General features: G+C 38.0%; 1 protein-coding gene across 8 annotated transcripts; it reads left to right on the top strand.

Annotated features, from left to right (window-relative positions):
- Nucleotides 1-8,707: 8,707 nt before the first annotated feature.
- LOC121318043 (nucleosome assembly protein 1-like 1) lies at nt 8,708-26,612 on the top strand. 8 transcript variants are annotated; one of them, XM_041254255.1, is made up of 17 exons: nt 8,753-8,811; nt 10,649-10,714; nt 14,364-14,402; nt 15,295-15,383; nt 16,882-16,984; nt 19,641-19,782; nt 20,180-20,272; nt 21,769-21,897; nt 22,376-22,447; nt 22,617-22,756; nt 22,894-23,039; nt 23,473-23,492; nt 23,886-24,008; nt 24,167-24,199; nt 24,583-24,633; nt 25,148-25,185; nt 25,847-26,612. In XM_041254255.1, exons 2-16 carry the CDS (start codon nt 10,707-10,709, stop codon nt 25,151-25,153), a joined length of 1,194 nt encoding a protein of 397 aa, XP_041110189.1. In that variant the 5' UTR covers nt 8,753-8,811; nt 10,649-10,706; the 3' UTR covers nt 25,154-25,185; nt 25,847-26,612. The 8 variants fall into 8 exon arrangements, with proteins under 8 accessions (XP_041110190.1, XP_041110189.1, XP_041110187.1 ...); XM_041254253.1 differs by lacking the exon at nt 25,148-25,185 and having other exon boundaries at nt 8,754-8,811; XM_041254254.1 differs by lacking the exon at nt 25,148-25,185 and having other exon boundaries at nt 8,755-8,811; nt 20,180-20,260.
- Nucleotides 26,613-27,173: the final 561 nt, after the last annotated feature.

The following is a 27,173-nucleotide window of genomic DNA, read 5'->3' as shown; positions in this document are numbered from 1 at the left end:
ACGATTGTGATTCTGTAGTTCAAAATAAGGGCGTAGCAAAAACCATAATAAAAATAAAGGGTTTTAAAAATGCCGTTACAGCACTAACCCTTTCAACTCTGTTATATTCTTCAGAAGGCACTCATTTAAAAAAGAATAACCTCTGTCTGGTTTCAATGTGGGTTATCTGACTGGATGTCTCATTGCATGGCGGCTTGTATCAATATGGCACAGTGTGCGAAGGTGTTGTGGCGGTTTCCCCCTGCTTTGGCCCAAAGCCCTCTGTTTCACAGCAAGGTGGCAGCTACTGTGATGCAATTAACATTCTGAATAGTCACAACGGGAGTGGCAGCTAAATCTTCTCTCACCCGCTCTGAAGATGTGCTCTCAGGGCAGTGCTAATGCATATTGCAGCTCGCTCTGTGACTGCCCCTGTCTAATCAGCTCTGTGGAGACAGATGACTTAATTATCCAATGCTGACAAGCTGACATCTTTCAAAAGCATTCAATTCATACCAAGAGGGAAACAAAATTAAACCAGCTTGGCCATATTTTCTTCTCTACAGAGTCTGGTGCACACACATATACAGTACAGGTTAGAAAAAATATGCATTAGATCAACAGGGATTTTTTCCAAATGCAATATGAAGAGTCTGTAGGAGACTTGGAGTTTGAATACAATTCAAGGCAGTTACTGTGTTGATCATGTACGACAGACAGTAGTATCAGTGCTCAAGAGTCCACATTTGAATAAGGACATTAAACATGGTATGAATAGCACCATATTGCATACCAATGCTAAGAAACCTTTTGTGTGATTATTCTCTTTTTTTCTGATAAAAAAAGAGCATGCTTTTGTTTTAGTTTTGTCCCTTAGCCTTCCAGAATGGGAAACTATGCATGCTGTATATCATTAAGGATTTTATGCTATTTTCAAATCCAGGTTAAACCTGTCAGGTTTTGCTCCTGAAAAGTTAATTTGTTGCAGTATAAAATAAGGGAGTGTGTCTTGGGCTCCGTTATTGGGGCAGTGTTAATGGATTTGTATATTTACATGGCAAACCCAGTTGCAGAAGCAGAGATACAGAAGCATCTATGAGCCTGAGCTTCAGGATGCAGGTCTGAGAATTTGCTGAGCTGGCAGGTGATCGGGCATTCACTTATCCCTGGATAGTAATTTGGTGAATTCTATTGTAAAAGACCTGCGAATTCTGCACATTTAGCCAGCTGCAAAAAAAAAGAAATGTTGGACTAGAGAAGGTGTGTCTAAAAGCAATGGTTTTGTGTCTGATATTGTTGATAGGCGCATATTGATTATTTTACCAGTCTTAGAAGTACTATTTTCCATTCGGTTGATCTCATTGCTATGAATGATTGCTTGGTTTATTTTTGCACATACACTGGGAGAATCAGACTCACACTGACTAGTCTATTGAAGGTGGTTGTAATATAAATGGTTCATGTACTGTTTTGAAAAGGGCAACTTATACAAGTGTTTCATAAAATTCTCTCTGGAATTTATCATTTGCGTGGGACCAATGTTGTATCAAATGGGAGTCACGTTTATATTAAGCAGGCAACAGCTGAGAAGGAATTGTGTTCTGTTTTTTTGACAATATTTCAAGGTAACGCTTTGTAACAATCTCATTGCTTGACCTAAAAAACAAAAGGCAAATGCTTCCTTTAGTCTTTTAATTACTCTGACTCCTACAAACTTAGGAAGTGTTAAGGGGCAATCAATTATATTAAATTTTTATTATTAGATTTAATTTTTTGTAGTAATTAATCTGGTGCTAATAGTAATTTAAAGATTATAGTAAACTATATATATTATATATTGCTATAAGTCAAAAGAAATACGATTTACATGTATTATGTGTTAAGTATACATTTTCCTTTAACAAACAAACCCATTATCAATTTACAGTACTATTTCTTCAGAGTAGTCAACTCCTGCCTGCCTAATAGACATAAAGTACTTGTGAAAATATACTAGGATATTGACCTTGCCTGATTGATCTCCTCCCATGGGAAGGAAGAGCAATATATCTAATAATAACGCTATATGTTTCAGTTAATTCTGAAAATATATGTTGGGTTAACTTATGAAATAACGAAAGGGCATTGCTGTCTAATGTGCTGTCTGAATAATCAGCCTGAAAAAGAATGCTTGCGTAATTCATTTGAAGAGTTATTGTGTATTTATGTTATAGTTTTTTAACTGGTCAGCAACATGCTTCCATATAAAACACTACACATTTGCATGTTGTATAACTACTGTATTCCTTTTGATATGGTTGTTCGAACAGCCCACAAAAGAAAACAAGATCAATAACAATTTGCCAAACACAGATGTCCACCTCTCATCTTCAGATCTATGAATAAAAGCTATTCTTCCCTCTGATTAACCCTTTTGTCATTAGTCCTTCACCTATAGGCCTATTGTATCTGCTGCTGCAACGGTGCAGTTTCAAGAAGCAGATTTGCATTAGATGTAAATTCAAATTTAATTCAAATTCAAATCCAACGTTCATTAGAATTGGGCCTGTTACTGTTTTGAGCCTCTCTCTCCTGTTCCACAACTGGCCTTTTAATGCTGTAACACAGTCTAGTGTCTATATTCAATTGATCTAAATCAATGCCACCATTGTTCAATTAATTCCAATAAGTACACAAGCTCTTTGTGCACCAATGTTATGCAAATCATACAGCGCATGGGATAAGAACTTCTGTACTGTATTTTTATCTGTGAAGATTTGGGAAAACTTCCTATTTTAATGATTTTAATGACAATGGTGTTTAGATTCCTCTGCTTAGATTCTTTTAGTAGTCCCTTGTACTTAAATGTGATTGTCCCTCATACTGTAAGTAATTTGGTAAGTCAGTTTAGGACACTAGACAGAGATGTACAGATCACACCAAGCTTGTTGCTTACTGTTGCGGTACGTGTCCCTTTAATATTTACTTTGGGCTTGTGAGGACCTATCAGTCTTTAAAAGTCTGTAACACTTGTTTCCAGTTTATCACGGGTCATCCTAGATGCTTTTCTAATCCAGAATTGGTGGTAATGTGGGCTTTATGACAATTAACCGGGTGGCAGACGAAGCACAGTAGAAACCAGCTCATGAAGCAGTTTCTTTTTACCCAGGATTAAACAAGCGTGGCTGCTGATTGAAAGGAAGGCTATGTCTGTGAAGACAGCTCTGTGGCTCAGGATCTGCAAACAAAAGAGAAGCGTGATGATAAACACAACACAGGCACAACAAGCACAGCAGAGCTGGCTTGCTAATTCAGTGAGTACATTCCGTCACCTTTAAGAGGAAAAGAACGCGTGATCTTTACAGTCATTCAGTGGTTCCTGCAGCTCTGTAGTCAAAGAAGTGACTAGTGCTTAGTTCAGGGCCAGGTACTCAGTTGCAATTGGCTTTCTCTTGAACTTCCTTTATCATAGCCTCTTGGACTTCTTATATTAGTCTGTATGAACATGAAACTATTGTTTCCTCCTGTGCCCGCACCAACAAGTGTAACAGGGGCTAGGGCTGGGTGCAAACCGTTGACCTTGCACAACACAAGCAACGCTGTGCAAAAGGACCAGGCTGGACTACATTTGTGATCATAGAGCTTTTTAACTTCACCTCATCTCCCCGACAGGGAACAGAATCTGTAACAGCAATGCATCACACAACACTGCCCGTTACACATGCATAAGTTTATATTTGCTAGATAAATCTAAGCATATCAGATATATCCCAAGTGCCCAGTACTGTACATCTCATAACTATGCAGTAGATAACAAAAGTAATACAATATATACAAAGTAGTTGTTTTTTTCTCCCCAAGTAGTGTTTTAATACTGATAACATTTTAGAGTTGATTCACTATGAGCTAATTCATTAAAAAAATGAAATATGTATGCAGTATATTTAGCTATTAAGCCACATTTTGCAATTACTTGAGCATTGCTAATCTATCCAAACCATACACACAACAAAAGAGCTTGAACTTTTGATCAAAATGAATAATTTAACAGAGCCTGTTCTTGTGGTACAATCTCCAGACACAGACTCCTCTTGCACTTGGTTATGTAGAAATGAAACATGTATCCTTTCCCATGTATTGTAATTGCAGCCCTTATGGGATCAAGATTGTGCATAGCTGATTATAAATTCCTTCCTTGTAGGATACAGCATGCTTTCCTTAGTTCACAGATTGTAAATCAAAATAGAAATGTATTGAAAGACAAACAACTCAATTAATACAGCATTTTCATTCCTGTGGTAGGCTTGTCAAGGGACAACACATGATCAGTCAATTAAATTAAATTGTTTAGAGAGTTGGTTTAAGGATTACAATAGAAATTAACAATGAGTTAGTTCAAGACAAATAATTATTTTGCATCCTTTATGTAACCTGCAGAAGCACGAGAGCCAAAACCTGGCTGTATGACTCACCCTGCACATAATGCAGTCGTGCTATTAAGAGGCTAGTCACTGTACTTTTCTGTGTTTACAAATCCTGAAAAGGCAGTTTGTTTGCAATAGTCTGTAAAACATGCACTGGTTCTTTTTTTTTGTTTGTTTTTTTTAACAAAAATGATGTCTACCCTCTACAGAGCTGTCTGTTCTCCTTTTGAGCCAGTGGTATCCCCTTGACAAGACAGACATGTATAATTAACTGGTCAAGAAAGAGACTGAATTGTGATGGCTGCCTAAGACCGGATCCTCTGGCTTTACATTAGATTTAGACTTGAATTAGACCTCTAGTTGCGTGCTTGTAACAGTTTAAGAAATAAATCCTAAAGATGCAGATTGCTGTTATTGATAGCATGTTCCCTCACCTGAAACATGGTCTTTGTTGTGATGTTTGGTATCATCTTGACCTTTAGTCAGCACTAGGGGACTTCTGTTTCTCATTGATTCAGAGGAGTAACCAATTACTTATCAACATCCATCAATCACATGTATAAGTGTGGCAAAGTGCCCACCCCTTCTGTATATTTATTAATTTATGTATTATTTTTATTTTCATTTGTATTATTATGATTATTATTAATATTATTGTGTTGTGAATTTATATGCGTGTGGACAAAGCCGTCAATATTATTATTATTATTATTATTATTATTTATTATTATTATTATTATTATATGAGACCTGCAGAAAAGCCAATCTCATAACATGCAGTTGGAGTGGATGGGGTTAAATCTCCATCCTGGGAAATCTTTTGAGAATGTGACTGGTGCCTTAAGGTAATTATTGTTTAAGGTAATTAAGGCTCCAGCCACAGAATAAAAGACCCACTCCGGGCTCATTAAGTTGGTGTCAGAGAGGCGAGGTGAAAGACGTGAGTCTGAGTAAACCGAGAGAAATCAATTACTTTGGTAATATTATACTGTTTTGTAACATGCGCCCATTTCTTTTGTGTTTTATAACAGTGTTTTTTTGTATTTTTTATTATTTAATAAAAGTACTGCTACGGCAGTTTAGTCCCATACTTTTTATTTTTGCACTTCTTCCTGGTCAGTGACATCATCTCACTTGCCACTCAAGCCCATATTTGTGACAATAAGGCTATACACGACACAGCATTGTAGTCTGCTACTCTACTGTACTGCTTCCTCACCAATTCTTTATTCATTCAACTAAACCAGGTTGGAGATCCCTTTCAATAGATCACTGTAATGCCTTTTTGGGTAACAACCACAGTCATTATTTATGACAAACCTTATTGCCTAGTTTGGGCTTGCATTATTTTTGTATATGCTGATAGATTCAATTGCAAACCTTGATATCAACAAAAAGTGCTACTGCTGCTTTTGGAATAAACTTTTGATCCAACAATCTGTGAATTGCTATTGCTCTTGTCCAACGACGGTACTGGGGAAATCGAAGAGGAAGACAGAGAGTGGCACCACCTGCACCCTGCCATGGCGGGGGGGGATTTATTTTCCTTTGTGGCTCCATGAGGTTTAACCTTAGTTTGGCTGCCACATTGCTCTTCACATATTCCATTACTTACAGAGGTCAACTGCCTTTTAATAAATGAAGTGCTAATTGATTTTGCAGCTGTGAGTGCAGCCTCCTGCCTGGCTGGACATCAGCTTCTTTATAACATTAGAGACAATGCTTAACATCGATCGGTTACCATAACCCAATACTCAGAGCCCAAAGTTTACATATCCCTAAATAAACAATTAAGCACTAATATGTAGACTGTTTTTAAAATGAAATATCTTTCTGTGTTATTATAACTATCAGAACTTCGCAAATTAAAAATCGCATGTCATCGATCTCATTGTATGATAAAGTGGATTTCTTCCCCAAGAACAGTTTCTTTTAATCAATCTTAGCCATGCACAACTGGAGCTCGTTCTCCTAGTGGAATAAAACAAAGGAATATATGAACCTCCTCCTGTACCCTGACAGCGCCCATCTCCTCCACACAGGGAACCAACCTTCCACACTCCCACCACTCTCATTTTAGAATGCCAAACAAATACATCCTTTATATTACCCACCATTAGGCCCATCAAAACCATGTTATTGTAATTTATTTTACCTTATTAGTTCATCCATTTTTTTTCCTCATCATAACCCATATGAAAATAAACATACCATATTTGTTGTATGTTTTAGCCCTCCTAACTATCTTTTTTTCCTAAGTAAGGACAACCCCGTTCACAATACTGTGCTGGCCCAGGGTCTGCAGCCCCATTCACATTTGCGGTTTAAGGCGCTTTTACACGTTCACATATGTGACTGAAAAGCAGGCCTAATGGCATTTTTTTTTTTTAGGAATACTATGGACGTTAGACTTACCTTCTCGATCGTCCCATATGTTATTAGAACTAAAATCGTCCAAGAAGGATATATATATAGATATATATATATGAGATAATATATATAGATATATATAATATATATATATAGATATAAAAAAATAGTTATAACAAGATATGATGTTGGCCTGTGGTGCTTGGGGCAAAATACTTTACAGTTAATTATAGATAGTGGCTAGAGAAAGAGCAGGGATGGGGTCCTAGGGGTTGATGAGCTACTGTCCAATGAATTGCTGGGTAATTAAAGAGATGCAGAGGAACACTAATAATCCTGGCTCTGTGCAGGCTGTCTCTCTGTTTAAGTTTCTACACTTTCCTGCCTTCCGTGGTTGGTGATGTCCACCGGATGTTTACTTCTGGGGGCTCATTATGGATAATAAAACAGTCACCCGTTTCTCTTTAGTAAGAGGTTTAACCTTTGGAACTTTTCCCATATCGGGATATAGATAGTTCCAGATACTCTACGATCGGTGTATATATATATATATATATATATATATATATATATATATATATATATATATATATATATATATATATATATAATTCAGAATTCATAAATGCAAATATGATATTTCTTTTTTTATTATTATTCTAGCTATATGCCTTTCTAACTTTAAACGACATGACTTTCTACCTGGCTTTTGCATATTATTTCAAACATTATCAATGTAATAATCACAGCTTCTTCTGGATAGCCAGTCAGTAGTTAAATATCATTTTAAATGACTGTGCCTGCCATGTAAAGCAAATGTTTAGCTGCTGCCAACAACAAATTGACTGTATTGTCTGGGTCTACCACACCTAATGCATATTAATATAATATCCAGTGGGATTCTCTTATGGAGTTTACCGTTCAAAATACAAGAAAAGGGAATACTGCCAAAATGGCGGCTGCAAGCACCCCCGCTTAAAGGAGTGCTACCCAATGCTTCCGAATCCTCTTTCTCCCAATACCATTAACAACGTCATTACCAGCTCCCTTACCGATGAAAATCTGTTACTTCTTGTTGTTTTCCGTTAATCAGGTGATGCTGTCCATATTCCAAATGAAATAAACAGAACCAATGTATTTTCAGCTCTAAGAATGGATAGTGATAATGTTGCTGTTGCTAATAAGCAGGGATGTTCAGACCGTTTAAGGGTACTTGCAGGCTTGGGCTGCCATTGAATTCAGCCATTGAGCTGAAGGAACTAAACAAAGCAACTCATTTGCACCAGTTTCTGTATACATTTATGGATAGAAAACAAAGACTTGCATTGTAATGAGAAATGGAAAGACAGTTACATGTTAATGTCCTTGTGATGGAGCTTCATTTTCGGATTGACACATGCAATTTCTACAAAGATTTTGTATATTATTTTATTTGTCTTACACATCTCCTTAACATTGAGAGCCACTGTCACAAATAACAGTATTACTGGATTTGCATTTCACAAGGGGAACCTTGGAGCCAAGGCCTATATGGAATGTATACTTTACACTTTTAGATACCACAGTAGTGAGATTGCTTGTGCTGTTTCCAGAAGGTACATTTAGTCAGATTTTCCCAAGGTCAACTAACATAATGCCAAGGACATTGTGAACTATACTTCTTTTTTTTCCACATGCCTTGTCCACAGAATTTTCAGTGAGAAACATGCATTAAGAAATTACTAATAAAGATGTACAGTGAAACTGGGTCTAGAAAAAAAATAACACAGAGATAATAAACATAAATGATAAATTCTGACAAAAGTTAATCACAGAGACATCTGTCTACAAATGCCGCAAAAAAAAAAAAAACATAAAAAAAAAAAACTTTTTTCCCCCCTTCTGCACCCCCGCCCCTCCCCTTGACAGCGCGTTGCCCTGGTGACTAAATTACGTGCTGACGCTCGATGTATATGAGCGCAAGCGGCGGGATCTCTTTCCTTTTTACCGCCATCAGCGGAGTCTTTTCTGTGATTCTGTGTCTCTGCGCAGTGCTGCTGAAACAATCCACCAGGACAAGGTAAGCGAAAAAACAGCCTTCCAATACACGAACCGCACCCCGAGCCGGCACATTTACAGACCGCGGGGTCTGTTCTGTTCAAGCCTGCCGTGGGATTCAAAAGCGGGAGGTGAACTTGAGAAAAACCGTGTACGAAAAAAGGAAAAAATGTTGGCGCTGTTCAATCACAGAGAGCAGCCATTGAGACTGTGCAGTGTGACCACCTCCACCATGATGCGAGTGAATGCACAATACAGAAGATAATTAAATATCTGATTTCGAATAATTTACAACAAACGATCCCCTGCGTGGAAATTGTACACCCTGCATTTATTTGGTGAAGTTATTTGTACCGTTTGTTAAATGACGTCTTGACACATTTGTGTAAAGTAAGGGGGAGGGGGGTTGATGCAAGTTTTTGGTATCTTCTCACGTTGAAGAATGGAGATCATGGCTGCTTGCTGTCATGGTAGCTAACGACAATGTATAAATACTGAGGGTGTCAGTCTTGACAAACAGGAACACATTTAGAATGCGGGCCTAGTATAAAACAAGTTATTGACACACAGAGGACCTCGCCGTTGGCGTTATATTTTTCAATTTGTCATACTTATTCTTGGTATTTCATATGGTAATGGTGCGGGTTATTGAAATATACTTTGTCTAGACACTGTGGCGTAGTTTTATATCCGTTCCCCTTTTTTTGTCCCCGAGACGAGTTTTTTTTTTTTTTATTTAATCCGGCTATATTACATCGTGTTTATTTATTTCATGCGTGTTAGACGTACCGTATTGTAAAGTAAACAGTGTTAAAATGTTTGAGGTGAGTTGTGGACCACGTCCCTTCAGTTTTCCTGAGAGATTTGTCTTCCCGGGGTCCAGTGCAATAGCAGGGGGCATGTCTGCACCACGTGGTGCTTTAATGAAGATTTGGGGTAAAAAGTGACAGGGAATACATTTAGCTTTGGACGTCGCGAAAAGGGAACTACTAAATATTACACAGCGGTGTGGTAACCAACATAGATATCGGTTACATCATAAGTCTTAAGTGTGTTCATAAACCCGGCATATTTCCAGCCGACGAATCTGGAGCTGGACAGCCACGCTTAACTTTACACTGACCCTTATTTGCATAACAATCATGAGCTAAAGAATTAATCTCACGTCTGGTCAATATTAATGGAGGCGTTTAAATTATGCGTTTTATTTTACGACTAAGTATTAATCTATAGCGTCATGCATTAAACTTCACCAATGATATGGTGCAAGTCAGATGTTTGGCTCAAGGCTGCACTGTCTGTACAGGGTTTGAAACATCATACTGTGGCCTTTGCCATTAGAACTAGTAGTGGACATGCGGTGTAACCTTGTGAATCGATGTCACCAAACTGAGCAGCTGTAAGCAAAGCTTACTGTAAATGGACTACATTGACACTTCTTTATTTTTGTGTAGATTAAGTAGCTCTAGGCTGGGCCTAAAAGTGATTATCCCTGGACTAGTTTAGTTCTGTGTTTTGTAGAAAAGTTGCACTGTGTAATAGGAGATGTCACCACTGCACTGAGAATGTTTAACACCCATCTGTGGACCACTTGCTGCACTGGGACAAAAGTGCTAATAATAATGTAACCCTGGCAAGCACTGCCCACAGATTAGTCTGCACACTCTGTACCAGCACACTTTTGCTTTCTGGGTCTGGCTGCCTGTATTTTCACCACAGTCGCACATGCCCCAGCCCCCAATTCGTTTGCCTGTATTGAAAAACATACAGATTTTATATCTGCAGCAACCTTTCAACTGAGACCCCATTTTGTATTTCAGCTCACCACCACTGCATTTGTTTGTCTCTGTCTATTCTAGTGATGAGGGCCCTTTTCTAAGTGCTCTTCTGTATCAATCCAGGGATACTTCATTGTTCATGGAAGGGTGGGTGGGTACTTTTTTTAGTATATTTTTATTCACTCTTCTAGAAAACTGTGCAGTTTCTTGCATCATGCACGCCATGTTGTTGCCATCCCATTCTGTTTGTATGATATTAATAATCTTTCTCTGTTCTGGCTCATTACCTTACCCTGACATTTCTGGGCTGAACCTGGGATGCAGGACTTCCAGTAGTTGAGTACTTGATTATTTCAGGGCTTAACCTTATAGTGCCTGACACAGTTCTATTTTGTTTTCTTTCAAATCCTAGAACCCCAGTGAACACACAGTTGGTATGTTTGGTAAAAATGTACTTCACTTGGCTCTTGCGAGTTGATGGCTTCAGCCAATAAGACCCCCCTCCTGTGGAACTGGTAAAAAGTGAGATTCTGTCAGTTGAATGATTAGGTTATTTTATTTTATTCTTTTTATGGTCATGCCTACCAACACGAGTCCATATTAGTGCTGCACAAACCAATTGTTCGGATTGAGCTCTTCACATGTCAGGTCTTGACAATCAGGTGTGGGTCATTGGTGTTGATTGTGGTTAATTAACCATTCAAAGTGAAACAACTGAAGAAACTGCTTGGAGTGAAGAACAGCAATCCACTCATCTAATTGTCAACACCTGATTTCTGTGGAGAGCTTAATTGGAATCTGTTTGTGCAGCTCTAATTCATATGGTCATTATCTGTTGCCACCAATCCTGGCAATATTTCTGGGATCCTTGCGCAGCATCGATGGCTGAATTGTCAACTAATTAAAAGGGTGTTTTAAAATAATCGCCCCCCCATTATTGTGTGTTCTCATTTATTTATTTAAATTTGGTATCGGCAATTTGCTTTTTTACCCCATTTTCTCCCCAATTTGAATTGCCCAATTTAAGCCTGGCTCACGGCTGCAACCCCCGCACTGACTCGAGACGAAATTGAACACACGTGTCCACAGAAAAGTGTGTCATCAGCAGTCTGCTCCTTTTCACTCTATAGTCCTGCCATGCAGCTACCTGAGAGATACAGCATTGGAGGACTACGCAGCTCCGGGCTGCTTGCAGGCACCCGGCCAATCTACAGCGGTTGCTGGTGCACGTTGAGCTGAGGATACCCTCGTTGATCTAAGCGCTTCCCACCCTGGGTGGCACTCGGCCAACTGTGTGCTGCCCCCTGGGAACTCCCATCCACGGCCGGCAGTGGAATAGTCTGGACCCGAACCGGTGACCTCCAGGCTATAGGGCCCGTCCTGCACTCCACGCGGAATGCCTTTACTGGGTGCGCCATTCGTATGACCCCTGAATTGTTTCACTTTTGTAAAGTGACATACTGCCACACAAGCAGGATTTTAACTTTTTAAAGATGGAATATTTTTATACTTCATCCCCTTTTGCCCCAAGACACTTAACTGAAAGATGTATCTGCAATTTGTAAACTAATTTGAAATGAACATCAGTTCATTGGCATCTCCTGTAAAGATGTTAAAACCTCAAACCACTTACTGAGGATAATTAGCGTGCCTGGGGATAAGCAACTCTATGCACTGACTTGCCAAAATTGTAGTGATCTGTTACCCAAGTCCACAGTGCTCAGTCCTGGCTGCTGTGGGAGGGTTTTTTTTTTTTTTTTTTTTTTTTTTTTTATAATTGGAAACAGGTGCATCTTGTCCAGTGTTATCTCGGCTACTGTAGAATGTCTTTTGGTTGTCACAATATTTTGCATACCTCTGTTTTCTGCAAACCTTGCTGTTCCAGGAACACTGCCGCCTGTCCTGGATGGTCAGTTGTATGGAGGGACTGCACAGGTTGCTGTCATGCCCTGTGAGAAATTTTGGAAATTGTTTTTTCCAATGATTCCCATAGGTTGCTAGCATGTTGTTGTTCTTCGTGGGATACAGGGTCTCTCCTAGCTTTGTTTTCTTTTTCAGGTCTAAATGTTAATAGATTACTTTTGATAAACGAACGCCAAAAAACAGGCATGAAAGATAGAACATTTAGTTTGCAAAGGATTTGTTTGAAGTAAACCTTAAGATGAAGGGAACAGATTCTGACTTGTGACTGATTTACATCTCTAACCGTGCAAACATTAGTGTTGCTTATAAAGTAAATGCAATTTTGCATTTAAAATATACCCATGCTTGCTTTAACAAGGGTTAAAACCTGTTACTTTTTTTTTTTTTTTTATCAAGTCCTGAATACATTTATTTAGAATAGGAGCTGTGTTGAATTCCCAGAGTAATATAAATAGGTTTGGATTTTTTTTGTTCTCAAAATTAGTTTATTTGTTGCAAGGGAGAACATGGGTCTTGGTTATTTTATTTATTTTACTTCAAGCTGAATGTAACTGATCTTGAATTTTTCACAGTGGTAGCCTGGAAGGATGAGGGGTTGACATTTGATATGTACCCTCTTGTTTCCAGACAGTGGTCTGTAGTTTCTACTCTACAGTGAGGTGTTGAAGGGAAGAAGTGTGATGCAGGTCAACAACCCTGGTACCATGTAACATTAACCCTTTGCGGTCCATTTATTCAGATCTTATCGGACGTGTTAGGTCCAGCTTATTCACACACCTTTTATTTTACACGCGCTTTTTTAAAATTAAATTTTCACAGGTTTGAAAGGCATTGTCTCGCAAAAGAACACTCAGTTCTCCAGCCAAGCCCAACCCCTTGTTCGCTGTATTTCACATACCTCTTTATAGATATCAGTGCATACTGATAAGTCCTTTCTTGATTACTTGTTTTATCACCAAACTCCTCAATAGATCAAAGTTATTATTAAGTAGATCAAAGTCATTATTTTATTACTATAACATCTCAAAAAGCTCTGCAATATCCTTGATATTCTTTGAGCCGTGGTTGCAGAAGCAATGGTCTCCTTTGTTTATGTCCGTGTTATCTCTGTTGCATGGGGCCATCATACACCCTTTTATTTATTTATTTTTTTCCCGGCTCCTGTTGGTCTCCCTCGGCCATTGAAAGGTTTTCTCTGCTTTTTCTGTTGAAAAAACTACTAGTGGCCCATCTGTGCTTTGTCTTTTTGATTGTCGGACAAGGTCCGACATTGGACTGGAAAAGGAAAATTGCAATGCCGGACCTGGTCCGACATAGGACCGCAACTGATTAAAGCAGTATAATGACCTAGAAAAATAGAATCTGCAAAACAAATAATTTTGAATAAAAGCATTGAATTCCCCTTCATACGTAAATTAGAACATATTTTAAGTGACTGTTTGATTTAGTAAAATCTGAAGCTGTTTTGAATGGTCACTTTTTTAATAAAACAAATGGGTTGTCCTGAGATGCAACCAGATACAACATTTAGGTGATAGAAGGAAAGTCTGCAGCTCAGGATCAGAAAGATGAAAACCACTGCAGCACATGCAGCAGAATGTTAGGATCTTTTATATACAGGTCAATACTGGGGTGTGGCCTGATTTTGTTCTGGCAGACTCCTGTTAAAGCCCCTGTTTGAAGCTTGTTGGTGTGTAAATGGGAAGACTATTTTAGAATGCCCTTCCATGAAAGGTTGACTATGGATTGTTAAAGATGTGGGTATAGAAGAGGATTACATGAGCTTGTGTATTTGTCTTGTGGATTAGGTACCTTGTTTGTGAATTTGTTAATTTTATAATGTGTGTGTTTTTTTGTTTTTTTTTTTACCTAGGAATTCAGCAGACCAAAACAAGATGGCAGACATTGACAAGTAAGTGCCCCCCCCCCCCCCCCCCCCCATACACTGACGTGCCAGTGTGGTTTTAGGCTTATCCACTGCTATGATCAGGTTATGTTGATGGTCTCCAGCAGTAAACTGAGTGGGGAATGTTTTGGGACTTTGCAATTATTTTCGTATTGTTACTCATCAGATGCAATTCTGTTTAGTACTGTAATCAAAATATAATAAATAGGTGCAGAGTAGTGTGATGCACTGCAGTTCTGTCTACTGTTGGAATATCCCGTCTTGCCAACTTTTTGGGCGTTTTGGATTTAGAAACTTGGCTGAAGGTTTTTTCTTTAGATTCAGTCATGGGTTGACACATAAGCTGATGTGTGTGTGTGGGTGGTTGTGTGTTTTTTTTTTTTTTAAATATGAATTACTGTTTAGAGTGCAGACTATGTTTTTGAATTCATCAGAAGCTGCTTGTGGAGCTGACCGCACTCTCTGGGAGATTCCTCTTGATACTGGTGCCAACAATCTATTTGGTGACCAGAATTTCCTAGGAAACGTGTTGGCAGTCAATTTTAAATAGCCTCTTTGTAAGATAGGATAGACAAAATTGTGCTGCATTGATCATTACAACTTCCATCTTGTATTTAACATTTTGCAAAAGTGTAAATAACTGTTTACACAGGATAGTGTGACTGAGACATGCCTCGGCATCTCAAGCAGGCTGTCAAGTCTGGGTCCAGTTACTCTTGCTGTGCAGACATGCTTCCAAACAGCAAGGGGCGGGTGGCCAGTGAAATGTTTGACCAGCCTGGAGTAAATTGGGTCATAGCCTTTATTTTTTGTAAAAAGATCTTTGAAATGTGATGATGTTTGATATCATATGTTCATGTTTGGTTTTTTTTTTTTTTTTTTTTTTTTTTTTTTTTAGTAAAGATCAGGCTGAGATGGACCAAGCAGACATGGAGGACGTTGAGGAAGTGGAAGAAGAAGAAACTGGCGAGGATACCAACAGCAAGGGTAAGAAATTGGAAGTTTTTGGACAAGGGTTGCCTTGGAAGACATTTCTAGACAAAATGTTTGTCAATAAACCAAACTTTGAGTTTTATATAAATTATTGAATTCTTCATCCATAGGCAGTGCTGTAAAATATATTTCCATGTCATTTACGTATTCATGGTGCTTTCCTGTGTACTTTCTTTTTATAAAGAAACTGCTGCCAGTTGTTTTGGGGGGCATAGACGTAACAGATATTTTTGCGGTTAAATGTTAAGACTATGCAAATAGGGATTGGTTTGCTTCAGAAAAGGGCTTATGTAAAAACCTTGGTGTATTCAAGAGTCTTTCAATTAAATTGACTGAAGACAAACATCTTTCCTAATAAGAATTGGTACATCTGGACCTTGCTGGGTAATCTGCCAGATTTAAGTAGATTTGCTAAATTAAATGTTCATATTAAGATTCCATCGAGAGGGAGAATGTCCTTGTGTGCAAGTTTTTTTAAGCTATTAACATTTGACTTGGTGAGGTTTTTTTAATTTTTTTACATAAAACAACAAATGAAAAATAAGGCAGTTTCATTATTACGTACCCATCCGTGCTTGCAGATGGCTGTCTTGGCAAGTTGCTATTTCATTGGTCCACAAACAAGTACTGTGAATTAGTTAGGGTATAGAGAGCACCCTCTCTGTCTTATTATAAATGCTTTCCTGTTATATATACTGACGGTACGCTTGCGTCTTATACAGCAATAACTAAGTCTGCAATTTTTTTTGTTGGTCTGCATGCATACCAGTAATGTGAACCCCTGATTATGGATCAAGAGGGTACAAGGCATTAGAAAGCCACATTCTCTCTAGAAAACATGTCTTCTGCATTTTCTTGCTGACCTGATGTTGGAGACAAGCGTGGTGATCCAGTGAATTATTACAAAATCCACCCCATGTTTAAACAAGCATCTTGAAAAACAAGAAGTTACCAAACTTTATTTTTTTTTAGGTTTAAACAGTTTTATTCTTACTATTTCTAGTATCAATTCTATTACTTGGATGACACAAGTTATTGTTTGTTTTTATTAGCTCTATTTTGCAATGAAGATTATTTTGCTGGTTAATTTTATCGATTGTCCATGCATACCAATGTACACGTTTTGAGGGTGAACAATAAATGTGTTAATAAAGATGATTCTTATTGTTTTTATTAATTTTAAATGGTAAAATAGATTTCAATTGAACTTCATTTTTTTATTTGACTGGATACTTGCATCAAGTTTCACAGACCTTGTTTTACCCTCCTAACTTGTTCAACCAAAAAAAAAAACCTAATTTTGCTTGGCATGTGTGGTTCTCTAATATGATATCTTAAGGCTTCAGCATTTGAATTCTCCTCCTCCTCGCTTGTAAAAATAAATCTACGTGCATGCCTCCATCTCGGTGTGCTTGACTGGGATTACTCTGATGCATGGAATGTGCTTTCCCAGCTGCAAGCTAACTTGATTGTATTTGTGTTCTGGTTCTAGCCCGTCAGCTAACTGTTCAGATGATGCAGAACCCACAGATTCTCGCAGCCCTGCAGGAAAGGCTGGATGGGCTTGTTGGGTCTCCTTCTGGCTACATGGAAAGGTAAAAAACCAACACATTTTGTGACATTACCTGTTCGTGCTACCATTTATTTGCAGTGGGGTGGAAATACAACCAAATGTATTCATAGACGTGTGTACAAAATGTATTTAGATGGAGGGCAAGTAACTCATTGTACACACTTTTGTGCACAGTTGTACCTGTTTAATTCAGCATAACTAGACATGGTTGTCAACACATGCATTCAGAATTTTGAAAATTCCATGTTGTGCCATCTGCTGGCAGTGGTGGTTCTTGGAACTTACCAGTGAATGTGTAATGCCCTCTGGCAGGAGAAACACAGGCAGCCTTTATAGTGCAGGTGTGCCACTGAAAAGCAGAATTGGTAGGGCTCTGTTTTTATGCTTCTATTCTTGGCGAACAATGTGCTTTTTCTAACTTCTCTACTGGTCTGAAACTCCTCTTGGCAGAGATTTCCTCTAACTTTTTGTTTGATTGACTGTGGAGGAGCTAAGTGGTTGCTGTCCTGGGTTTTTTTTTTTTTTTCTTTCTTGCTTGATATGGGCTGGTGTAATTAATCTGTCCCAAGTGTGAACAGCATTCAAGGGTCATTCAAGATGTGACCCTGTTCAGGGTCACATCTATAACTCTTGATGTGATGACACGCAACTTGTGTCCAATCTAGTCCTCTTTTAAAACTGTGTGTAGTATCTAGAATATTTGAAGCAGCCCTGCTCCCCAACCTGTAATCGCTGTTAATGTGACTGCAAATTTGTAAAGAGTGTTTTTCGGTACGAACTCGCATGTTTAGTTTGGGCTTTACTTTGAAGTTGTAAAGTGTGTGTTTAAAAAATAAAGGATGCTGGTATTGCATAATAAAAATATTGCAAAAAATGTAACCTATAGTGTCCAAATTTATTTCTAGTCAACAGTAGAATAGATTGGACTGCTATGCAAAGGAAGTCTTGTTTCTGCCCTTGTTATAAAATGAAAGCAGTATAAGTAGTGTAGTTCACCAGGAACTATTGCAAGACTGGCAGTCAGCAATTTGAGAGGCATAATCTCATTTGCAGGCCAGTGACAACTTGTTGGAGACAGCAATACAATAGAATGCAAAGTAGTTTAGTGCTTGAATGTGGTACAGATTTAAGGTAGTTGTATGTTTGGACATAGTTTGAAGGGTGAGCTGAGTGTCCACTAATGTCATCATGCCCCCTGCCAAAACAGTCATTTGGTTGTTATTAATGGCTTTTCTAAATAGTTTTGACTCTTTGCAGTCCATTAATTCAGCGTTTGTCAGGCGCATCAGGTCCAATTTATTTTCACACGCGCTATTTATTTTACACGTGCCGTTTTTAAATTTGTTTTTCAGAGTAAAACAGGTTTAAAAGGCATTAAATTGCAAAAGGACACTCGGTACTGTATCTCCAACCAAGCCCCCCACTTGTTCGCTGTATTTCACATACTACTTTTTTACAGACGTGCATGCTGATAAGTTGTCTCCTGATCACTCGTTTTATCGCCAAACTCCTCAATAATGTGTTCCAAGTCATTATTTTATTACTATAACATCTCAAAAAGCTCAGCAAATGTCTGCGATATTCTTTGTGCGCTGGACACAGAAGCAGCTACCTCCTTTGTTATGTCCGTGTTATCTCTGTAGTGCATGAGGCTGTGAGATACACCCCCTTGTTTTTTTTCTTTTTTCCTCATTCAGCTCCTATTGGTCTCACTCAGCCATTGAAAGGTTCTTTGCTTTTTATATGGCGAAAAAACGACTAGAAACCTGTCCTTTTGTCTTTTTGATGATGAACTGGAAAGGGAAAATTGTAATGTTGGACTTGGTCCGACCATAGGTCTGTGTAGAGTTAAAGATTTTCCAGTAAGTACAGAAGAACCAGGTTGTGGCCTGCAACCTGTTTCCACCAGGATCAATGTCACTGTGCTCGTAACACAACTACAGGATTGCAGTAACATGCATGAATATGTTTTTCTGTCCTCGCATTGTCAGGCAGACTTATTGTTTTGCTTGACAGAACTACTGGGGAAACTGACCTTGCTTTTAAAATAAGATGTAACTTCCAAACAAACTAAAGCACAGAGTGGTTTTAACAAATGACATTCCCACTGCCTTTTAGAGCATGGAAAACCACAAGGCCTATTAAAAGGCCCAGGGCAGTTTATGGGTAAAGCAGTGTTTTAAAACGACAAAGTACCCATTGGTATGTTCTGGGTTGCAGATGCATGCAATGTGCCAGTTCATGGTGCTAACTTCTCAGGCTTGTAAAAGTTTTACATTACAACCTGAAGGTGCCAACCTCTGATTTAAATGTACCCCCCCACAATATTGGATATTTAAAAGGGCTTGTTTTGCCCCAAAATAAATCTTTATTTGGAGTACAGTAAAGCTATATACGTTCATATACCATTCACAAATATCAAGCTTGATATCCTGAAACGTTTGATATATGCAGGTTAAACCCACATTGCTCCATGTTCACATTGCAGCTAAAAATTGAATTTGGTTGGAGCTCTTGCTATCTTTTTTCCATTTGGTTCAACCTCTTTAATGGCCAGCAGAATGCCGCCTTCAGAATCTGTATCCTAGTAAGCCACCAGGGTCGGTTTTAGTTTGTCCTTTTGCTTTCTGTGTCTCGTTTTTATGTATAAAGTAATGGATTTTGACTTCATTTTTCAGCTTGCCGAAGGTGGTGAAGAGACGTGTTAATGCATTGAAGAACCTCCAAGTAAAGTGTGCCCACATTGAAGCCAAGTTCTATGAAGAAGTGCACGAGTTGGAAAGAAAGTATGCAGCACTCTACCAGCCCCTCTTTGACAAGGTAAGGTGACAAGTAGGGGTGTAACGATTCATTGCCTATCTGATGCATTGTATCGTAGTGGAGAGGTGTGTTGTGTGGGTGTGGGCTTGGACCAAAGTATAAATTCCACTCTGCACAATGGATTAGTTACTTGTCCTTTTGTGGAGTGTAAACCCTTGCAATACAGTTCAGTGGCTGACAGACATGGTTGATTCGGTTACAAACTGTTGAACAAGCTGGTTGGAAATATTACATTGGGTACTTACCTAAAATTATATAATGGTGGAGTTAGTAAACTGCGTTAAACCAATTGCATGTAGTATTTATTTACATTTACACAATTAGCTATTGTAATGTTCAGTATGTTATTGCTGTGTTGGCATCAAAGAAACTAATTGCTGTTTTTTTTTCTCCCCAGAGAAGTGAAATTATCAATGCTGCTTATGAACCAACCGACGAAGAATGTGAATGGAAAGCAGATGAGGAGGAAGAACTGACAGTAAGTAGTCAGGTACAGGAGACTTTTACACTTTCACCACAAGGTGTCACCGTGGTTTAGGATTGGGCATAGAATGCACACCATTGCTTAACTTAGTCATTAGTTTTTTGTTTGTTTTAACTATTGCAAGAATCTCACTACTTTAATCCTGTATGTGTCCTTGTGTTCTGTAACAGGCTGCTTTTAGTTGTCAAACACAACAGGAATGTATTTTGCAATCCCTTGTCGCCAAAACAAGGGTAGTACACTTTTGATTTGGTGATACAGTAATACTGATGAGTTGTACAAAATTTATTTTCCACCTATAACCCAGTGTTGTATTGCATATAATAGAAAAACATTTTTGTCAATGTTTCTGTTATCTGTTCAATAAAATATATAGGTAGTACATAACCTGTTCAAAAATATGTATGTTTAGAATAAGGGATATTGGTGCCTTAATATGGTGGTAGAATTAAATTGCATGTACCACTATCTTTTCATTTCTTTTGAAATGGTCAATTTTATATTGTGCTGGGAGGAACACAGGAATTTTCATGTTTGGATATTTGCACATAATTTAAATATTCGTTTGGCTATTTGTTTACTTTTCAAAAAGGAATAAACATTATATTGTTTAAATTGTTTAAATGTTTGTTTATTCCTGAAATATATAGTACGTGTTTTATTTTTTCATTCCTTGCCATTACCGTTTCTTCACAGTAACCGGCGGCCATCTACACACTTTCATAAAGTAGTAACATGAGGTTTACTTGTGCTTTCTTTTTGTAGCTGAACAAGCAAACGAAAACCTGAAATTTTAACTTTAAACACTTCAAATAAAACAAATGTGGAAATGGTGCAAAATGAAGGGGGGGGGGGGGGGGGGGGGGGGTGGTGATTTTCTTGTTTTACGTCCCACATAACAAGATCATAATATATATACTGTCTATATAAAATTCACTACACAACATTTTCGGGAAGTTTGGTACTGTTTGAGAGGCATTTCAGTCCCATGATTCTGGCTCTCTCAGCACAATGCATGTTTTGTCCTAGGTGGCTTTCCGTAGAGATCACCAAGGGTGCATGTGCATTGGCTGGTTTGTTTTACTTTTGTTGTCAAACTTTACTAGCAGCTCAAGAGCTGCTGTGTTGATTCGTGGGTGTTTTTATTATTATGTAAAAAAAAAAAAAAAAAAAAAAAACTCATTACACAGCTCTTTAATTTGCTTTTTTTTTGTATAAATTCTGGCGAGGCGGTAAAGTGCCAGGTATTTTTGTCATTTTGTAGCAAATATGAACATCTCCTTTTGTATACGAATACATGTCAAATATTTGTTTGGATATTTGTCCAAGCACTAATTTATATACATTATTCAACTTGATGCCTGGTACTTCCTGACTTTTTTACTGAAATACAATTGTGTAGTTGGTCTATGGATATAATGAAATCTCTGAACTTCAGTGATGCCTTATGTTTCATTTCTTGGCCTCCGTATGTGTTTTTTTAAACCTGTTCTTTAACACAGGAGGAGATGAAGGAAAAGGCAAAGGTCGATGAGGAGAAAAAAGATGAGGAAAAAGAAGATCCAAAAGGAGTTCCGGAATTCTGGCTGACAGTCTTTAAGAACGTTGACTTGCTCAGTGACATGCTACAGGCGAGTGCCTAGACATGCTGTATTGCATTGCTGTGCTGCATGCATGAGGGGGGTGGTGGGTTGAAGCTTTAATGGCTGCAGCAGGTGCCACATGGACAAACCTGCTTGAAAACCTAGTGTTACTGAACCTGTCAACCTTAATGTGTCAGACAGCATTAGTTTTGATTTGTGCTTTAATTTTCCATTTTGTGGTGGAAATGGTTTCATTCATTGTACGTCACAACAGCAGTTAATGTAGTACTGTTTGAGAGAAAAACAAGTTTGCAGAGGCTAAAGAGAAATAACTGTCAATTTACAGACCCTTTTCTGTTTTGAAATGGTGAGCTTGTGCTTCCATCACATGGTAAAATGACAAGGACGTAAATTGCTCGTGCTTGTCGTATCTCTAGCATCTGAGTCATAAATGCCAAGAGTTGTCAAATAATATTATGAAATAAAGGAAGATTGTTATATAAATTCTGTAAATTTCTCGTTACAGGAGCATGATGAACCAATTCTAAAGCACTTAAAAGACATAAAAGTTAAATTCTCAGACCCTGGGCAACCAATGGTAAGTTATTTTGTTTTGGTATGGTAGGCTGTACCTATTTATTTAGCTTTTTATGTAACTACTAGCAGAAGTAATAACACATTTGGGTCATCTAGAGCAGAATGCAAAAAATGCATCTGACCTTTATTATGAGTTATTAAGATTATTGAATCTTTTTTTCCTTTGTCAGAATTTCACGCTAGAGTTTTATTTTGAATGCAATGACTTCTTCTCAAACGAACTGCTAGTAAAAACATACAAGATGAGGTCAGAACCAGATGAGTCGGATCCCTTTGCCTTTGATGGACCAGAAATCATGGGCTGCACAGGGTAAGAACTGCACATGTAGTAATACATCCCCTAACTAATGCTGTTTTATTAACACAGACTGTGCTCGCATGTAATGCAATGAAGAATTAGCTTAGTTGCGTCACACGTGATTATTTCATTTAAATTCATTTTTTTAGTTGTCAGATTGACTGGAAGAAGGGAAAGAACATCACATTGAAAACCATCAAAAAGAAACAGAAGCACAAGGGACGAGGCACAGTGAGGACGGTTACCAAAACGGTGCCAAATGATTCCTTCTTCAATTTCTTCACTCCTCCAGAAGGTAAGCACACTAAATTATTTGCATGTTTTAAAATAAATTACTGTGCTGGGACAACCTAGGTTTCATAGTCATTGATGGTACATTTGAGTCAAAGCTGTATGATGAATCTTGCCAATTTTATTTTTTTAACTTCAGTGCTTTTAGCTGCACTGTGTAGTGACTTTAGATACACCGCTGTATTCTTAATCCAAAGCAAGTGTCCATATCGGAGAGTCTTGTATATAGTAGAGTTTTTTTAAGATGTGCTTTTCAACCGTATTGAGTGTGACTTCAGTTTTTCTTACTTTTTTACTAGTGCCCAAAATACATTTTAATTTATTTTTTAAATTGAGGGACATATTTGCTTTGTCCGTACTAGCAAAAGTTCATGTGGGAAAACTGCATTATAACCTGGGGGCAGTTCACTAAATTCTTTTTTGTTTTCTTTTTATAGTTCCAGAAAGTGGTGAGCTGGTAAGTGTAAAATTATTCAAGTATTCCAGTAAGGGGGAGAATGGAGGGGGGTTACTGGTGAGTTTGCACTTTTTAAATGGTTTTGGATATTTAAATCGATACACATGTCCCACGTACAGCCTTGCGTTTTGTGTTGGTCTTGCTCTAGGGGTGCGTTCTGTCCCACTCAAGCATAGTCTCAAGTACAGTGGGTGGTGGTATTCGGCACCATAGAACTTCAGTTTGGTGATTTTAAAATGTTGCATTGGCTTGTAAGATTACTGCTGTACAGTAGCTGCTCTCTGCCTAGCAGGGCTCTCTCCTGCAAATAATATAAAGTAGCAGATTATTCTGAATGTCTACCTCTAAGATCTGTGCATGAAGCGGCAAACTAATTTCCGGGTGAATTTACAGGATGAAGATTCTGAGGCAATCCTGGCAGCTGACTTTGAAATCGGTCACTTCCTCCGAGAGCGCATCGTCCCGCGGGCCGTGCTGTACTTCACAGGCGAGGCCATAGAGGATGACGATGATGATGTGAGTGTGTTTTAAAAAACAAATAAAAAACAAAAAACAAACCTTTTATATGGCGATGAATATAGATTTCAGATGAAACATGTGGTGTGAAATGGTACATTGGTTTGGACAGGGTTGTAAAGTACTTTTTGTAGTATTGTATTTTTTTTTTGTTCTAGTATGATGAAGAGGGAGAGGAGGCAGATGATGAGGTAAGTGCATTCTTGTTACTATTAATGTCTATTTACAAATAGTCTGTCAAATATCTTGTTTTACAATGTGTGTTGCCTTTCTAGGTGATTTCTGTGCCTGCATAAAATTATTTGTAGCTTGACATCAGTCTTGACTGCAGCTATTTTCAGATGTAACTATTGGTCCCCAGTGCTTGGAGCCTAGCAGACCTGAATACCTTAGTTAGTTTCCAGTATCTTCTCAGTTGACTTGCCCTATTTTAAATATGAATGGAGGATGTGTGCTTCAATGCTCTGACCAGCTAACAGGGTGGCATGTGGCATAGAAGCTACTGCTGTTGCTTGGAAGGCATGTCTTAGTGTATGTGTACAGTGTGTATATAAATGTATCTTGTTTAAAATAGGAAGGAGAAGAGGAAGCAGATGAGGAAAACGATCCCAATTACGACCCCAAGGTGGGAATTTATTTAGCTTAGTTTAAGTGTTTGGGCAACTTAAGTCCCATAAAATAACAATTTGGTTGAAGCATTTTTATAGTGACCAACATACAGAACACATACTGTCTTATGCATTACATTAGCATGATTTAAAAAAATATATATTTTTTTTTTATTTAAACAGTATTTTTTGGAAAATTACATCCTATTCGGGGAGGGTCAGATTTGCTTGACTAATACAGGAGTGGCTGATCTAGAAATTTAACCTCAGGATGGGGGTTCTCCATAACCCTTTTGACTAGGCGAGAATCAAGTGAGCCTGTTCACTGAACTTTAAATAGAATGCATGTTTCAATATAAACTACATGTTACTTCTACTAAATGCACAGATGTCTCTAGATGTAGACCCTACAATAATTCTAAGCATGTTCTAAAACGGTTCTGTTCTTTTGACTCTAAACTACTATGACTTTTGTTTCATCTACAGTCACTCTGCACTTTGTCAGTTCCTTTCTAAATTTTTCCTTGCTAGGTTTAATGATGTCTGTAGAAATAACCCTATCCCAGTAGGTAAGGCTAATTGTCGGTTTAACACACCTTATTTGTATGTGCTTTTCCACTGTACACTTTAGACACTAATGTTGTGGTTTTATTTTCAGTAACCTGCTTTTGCAACAGTACTGTATTTCTTCTGTATGTTGAAGCTAGTTTAAACTCTCAAATGGGTTTGGTACTTGCAACTGCATAATGTAATCTTTTTTTTTTTTTTTTTTTTTTTTTTTTAAATGTAATTTCATTTATTTTCTGGAAGGACTGAGAGCCTGACTGGACATGTGTAGTCATTCTAACCTTTAGAGTAAAAAGAAATGCATTCAATAAACTTTTAACCTAGCCTGGATGTAAACTGTTGGTTTTTCTTCTGTTTTCAGTTAGTGTTAAAGATCATAGTTTCTGCATCTTCCAGAATAGTAAAACCTTTGCAAGTACCACCCATCCCATAAAGCCTTGACCCTTTTTTTTTGGGGGGGGGGGGGGGGGGGTTGGGGGGGGGGGGGGGGGGGGGGGGGGGGGGGGGGCGATTTTTTGTTTATATATGAAGTCTTTGACATTTGGAAAATGTCCAACTGAGCAGGTTTAGATGGACAAACTTGTACTAAACATTTGGGGTTTAAGTATTTGCTCCTGTTTTTTCCTAAAGGGATTTTGTTATGTTTTATGTTTGTCTCAACAGAAGGACACAAATCCACCACCTGAGTGCAAACAGCAGTGAAGCCTGTGTACGTGGCCTTGAGGATTAACTGCACTGTAACAGCTTATTAAACAAAACCTAGTTACTTAAAGCCTTACACTGTTTTGTATTTTCTTGTTAGAAATAAGTTTACATTTCTTTTGTTACAAAATCATGAAGGGCCAGTTTCAAGCCTGGGCTTATTCTGCATAGTATTTCAATAGAGTTATCTGTAAAATAAAGTAAGTTAGACTGCAGTAAATCTATCTTCAAGAAAAAAATAAAGGAAAGCATGACATTGTTTATTCACTGCTAAATAGTTTGGGTTCTTGTGAAGTTTCTTGTATTGCATTTTGACAACAGCTGTGGAAAGACTTTGTAAAAAAAAAAAAAAAAAAAAAAAAAAAAAAATTCAGATTCAGAGACCGATATTTGTTTGGCCCTATTCCTCCATTAAAGAACCACCAACCAGACTCCCCCCAAGTCGTCTTAATATGTCTGTGCTTGCACTAGCTGTGCCGCCTTTGTTATAGACATGCAGTGCTGCAGTGACTTGTAATAACTAGACTATTAAATATCATATTCAATATCTGGCTGTGGTAGAGACCGACCTGCATAGCCACAGAAGGAAACGAAGATGTAATTGAAATGTGTACATACTGTCTGCTCGTTCGCAATGGTTTTTGTGAAACTGACCTGCAGAAAAAAGTCGCCACATTAAGGTTATTATGTACCACGCTGGGTGTGAATAAAAACAAAAAATAAATGAGTTTTGCGTTTTGTCTGTTATTTCAATCTACGTTCCTGCAAGGGAGAGGGGGGATTGTTTTGAGTGAGTAAGACCTAAGGGTGAAATGTAATCCTAATTTTGTTCCACTCCACTTTATTTGTTCTGGCAATTAAGCCAATCAAAGTCTAAATTGGGCTCACTTAAGCACAGCTTTGCAGTTGTCATTGTCCGACTTTTTGGGTCATACATAAGTATAATGTCTAGAACTGTTCTAATTCAGCACTAGTATTTGTTAAAGAGAAATTAAAATTGGTGTGTGCGCTCAGTAGCTCAAGTGTGTTAAGAGATCTATGTTGCTAGTTTTGTAAGTGCAATTATGTGTTCAAACATGAATTGTTTTGTGATTGTGTTTTGCAGCAGTAAATAAAGTACCCTGCCTATGCTGTCCCAGAAACCCTCTAGCATACAAACTACAACCAATAGGGGTTTGGGGGGTGCTGCTTTTATTTATTTTATATGAAACCTTTTTTTGATGATGCATGTCTTTTCAACATTTCGTGAGTATCGTTCAATATATTTTCAATTAACAATTTCCACTGT

The sequence above is a fragment of the Polyodon spathula genome, chromosome 7, assembly GCF_017654505.1.
Source record: "Polyodon spathula isolate WHYD16114869_AA chromosome 7, ASM1765450v1, whole genome shotgun sequence".
NCBI lineage: Eukaryota > Metazoa > Chordata > Actinopteri > Acipenseriformes > Polyodontidae > Polyodon > Polyodon spathula.
The sequence above is the reverse complement of the archived record's forward strand: the minus strand, read 5'-3'. Positions and strand labels throughout refer to the sequence as shown.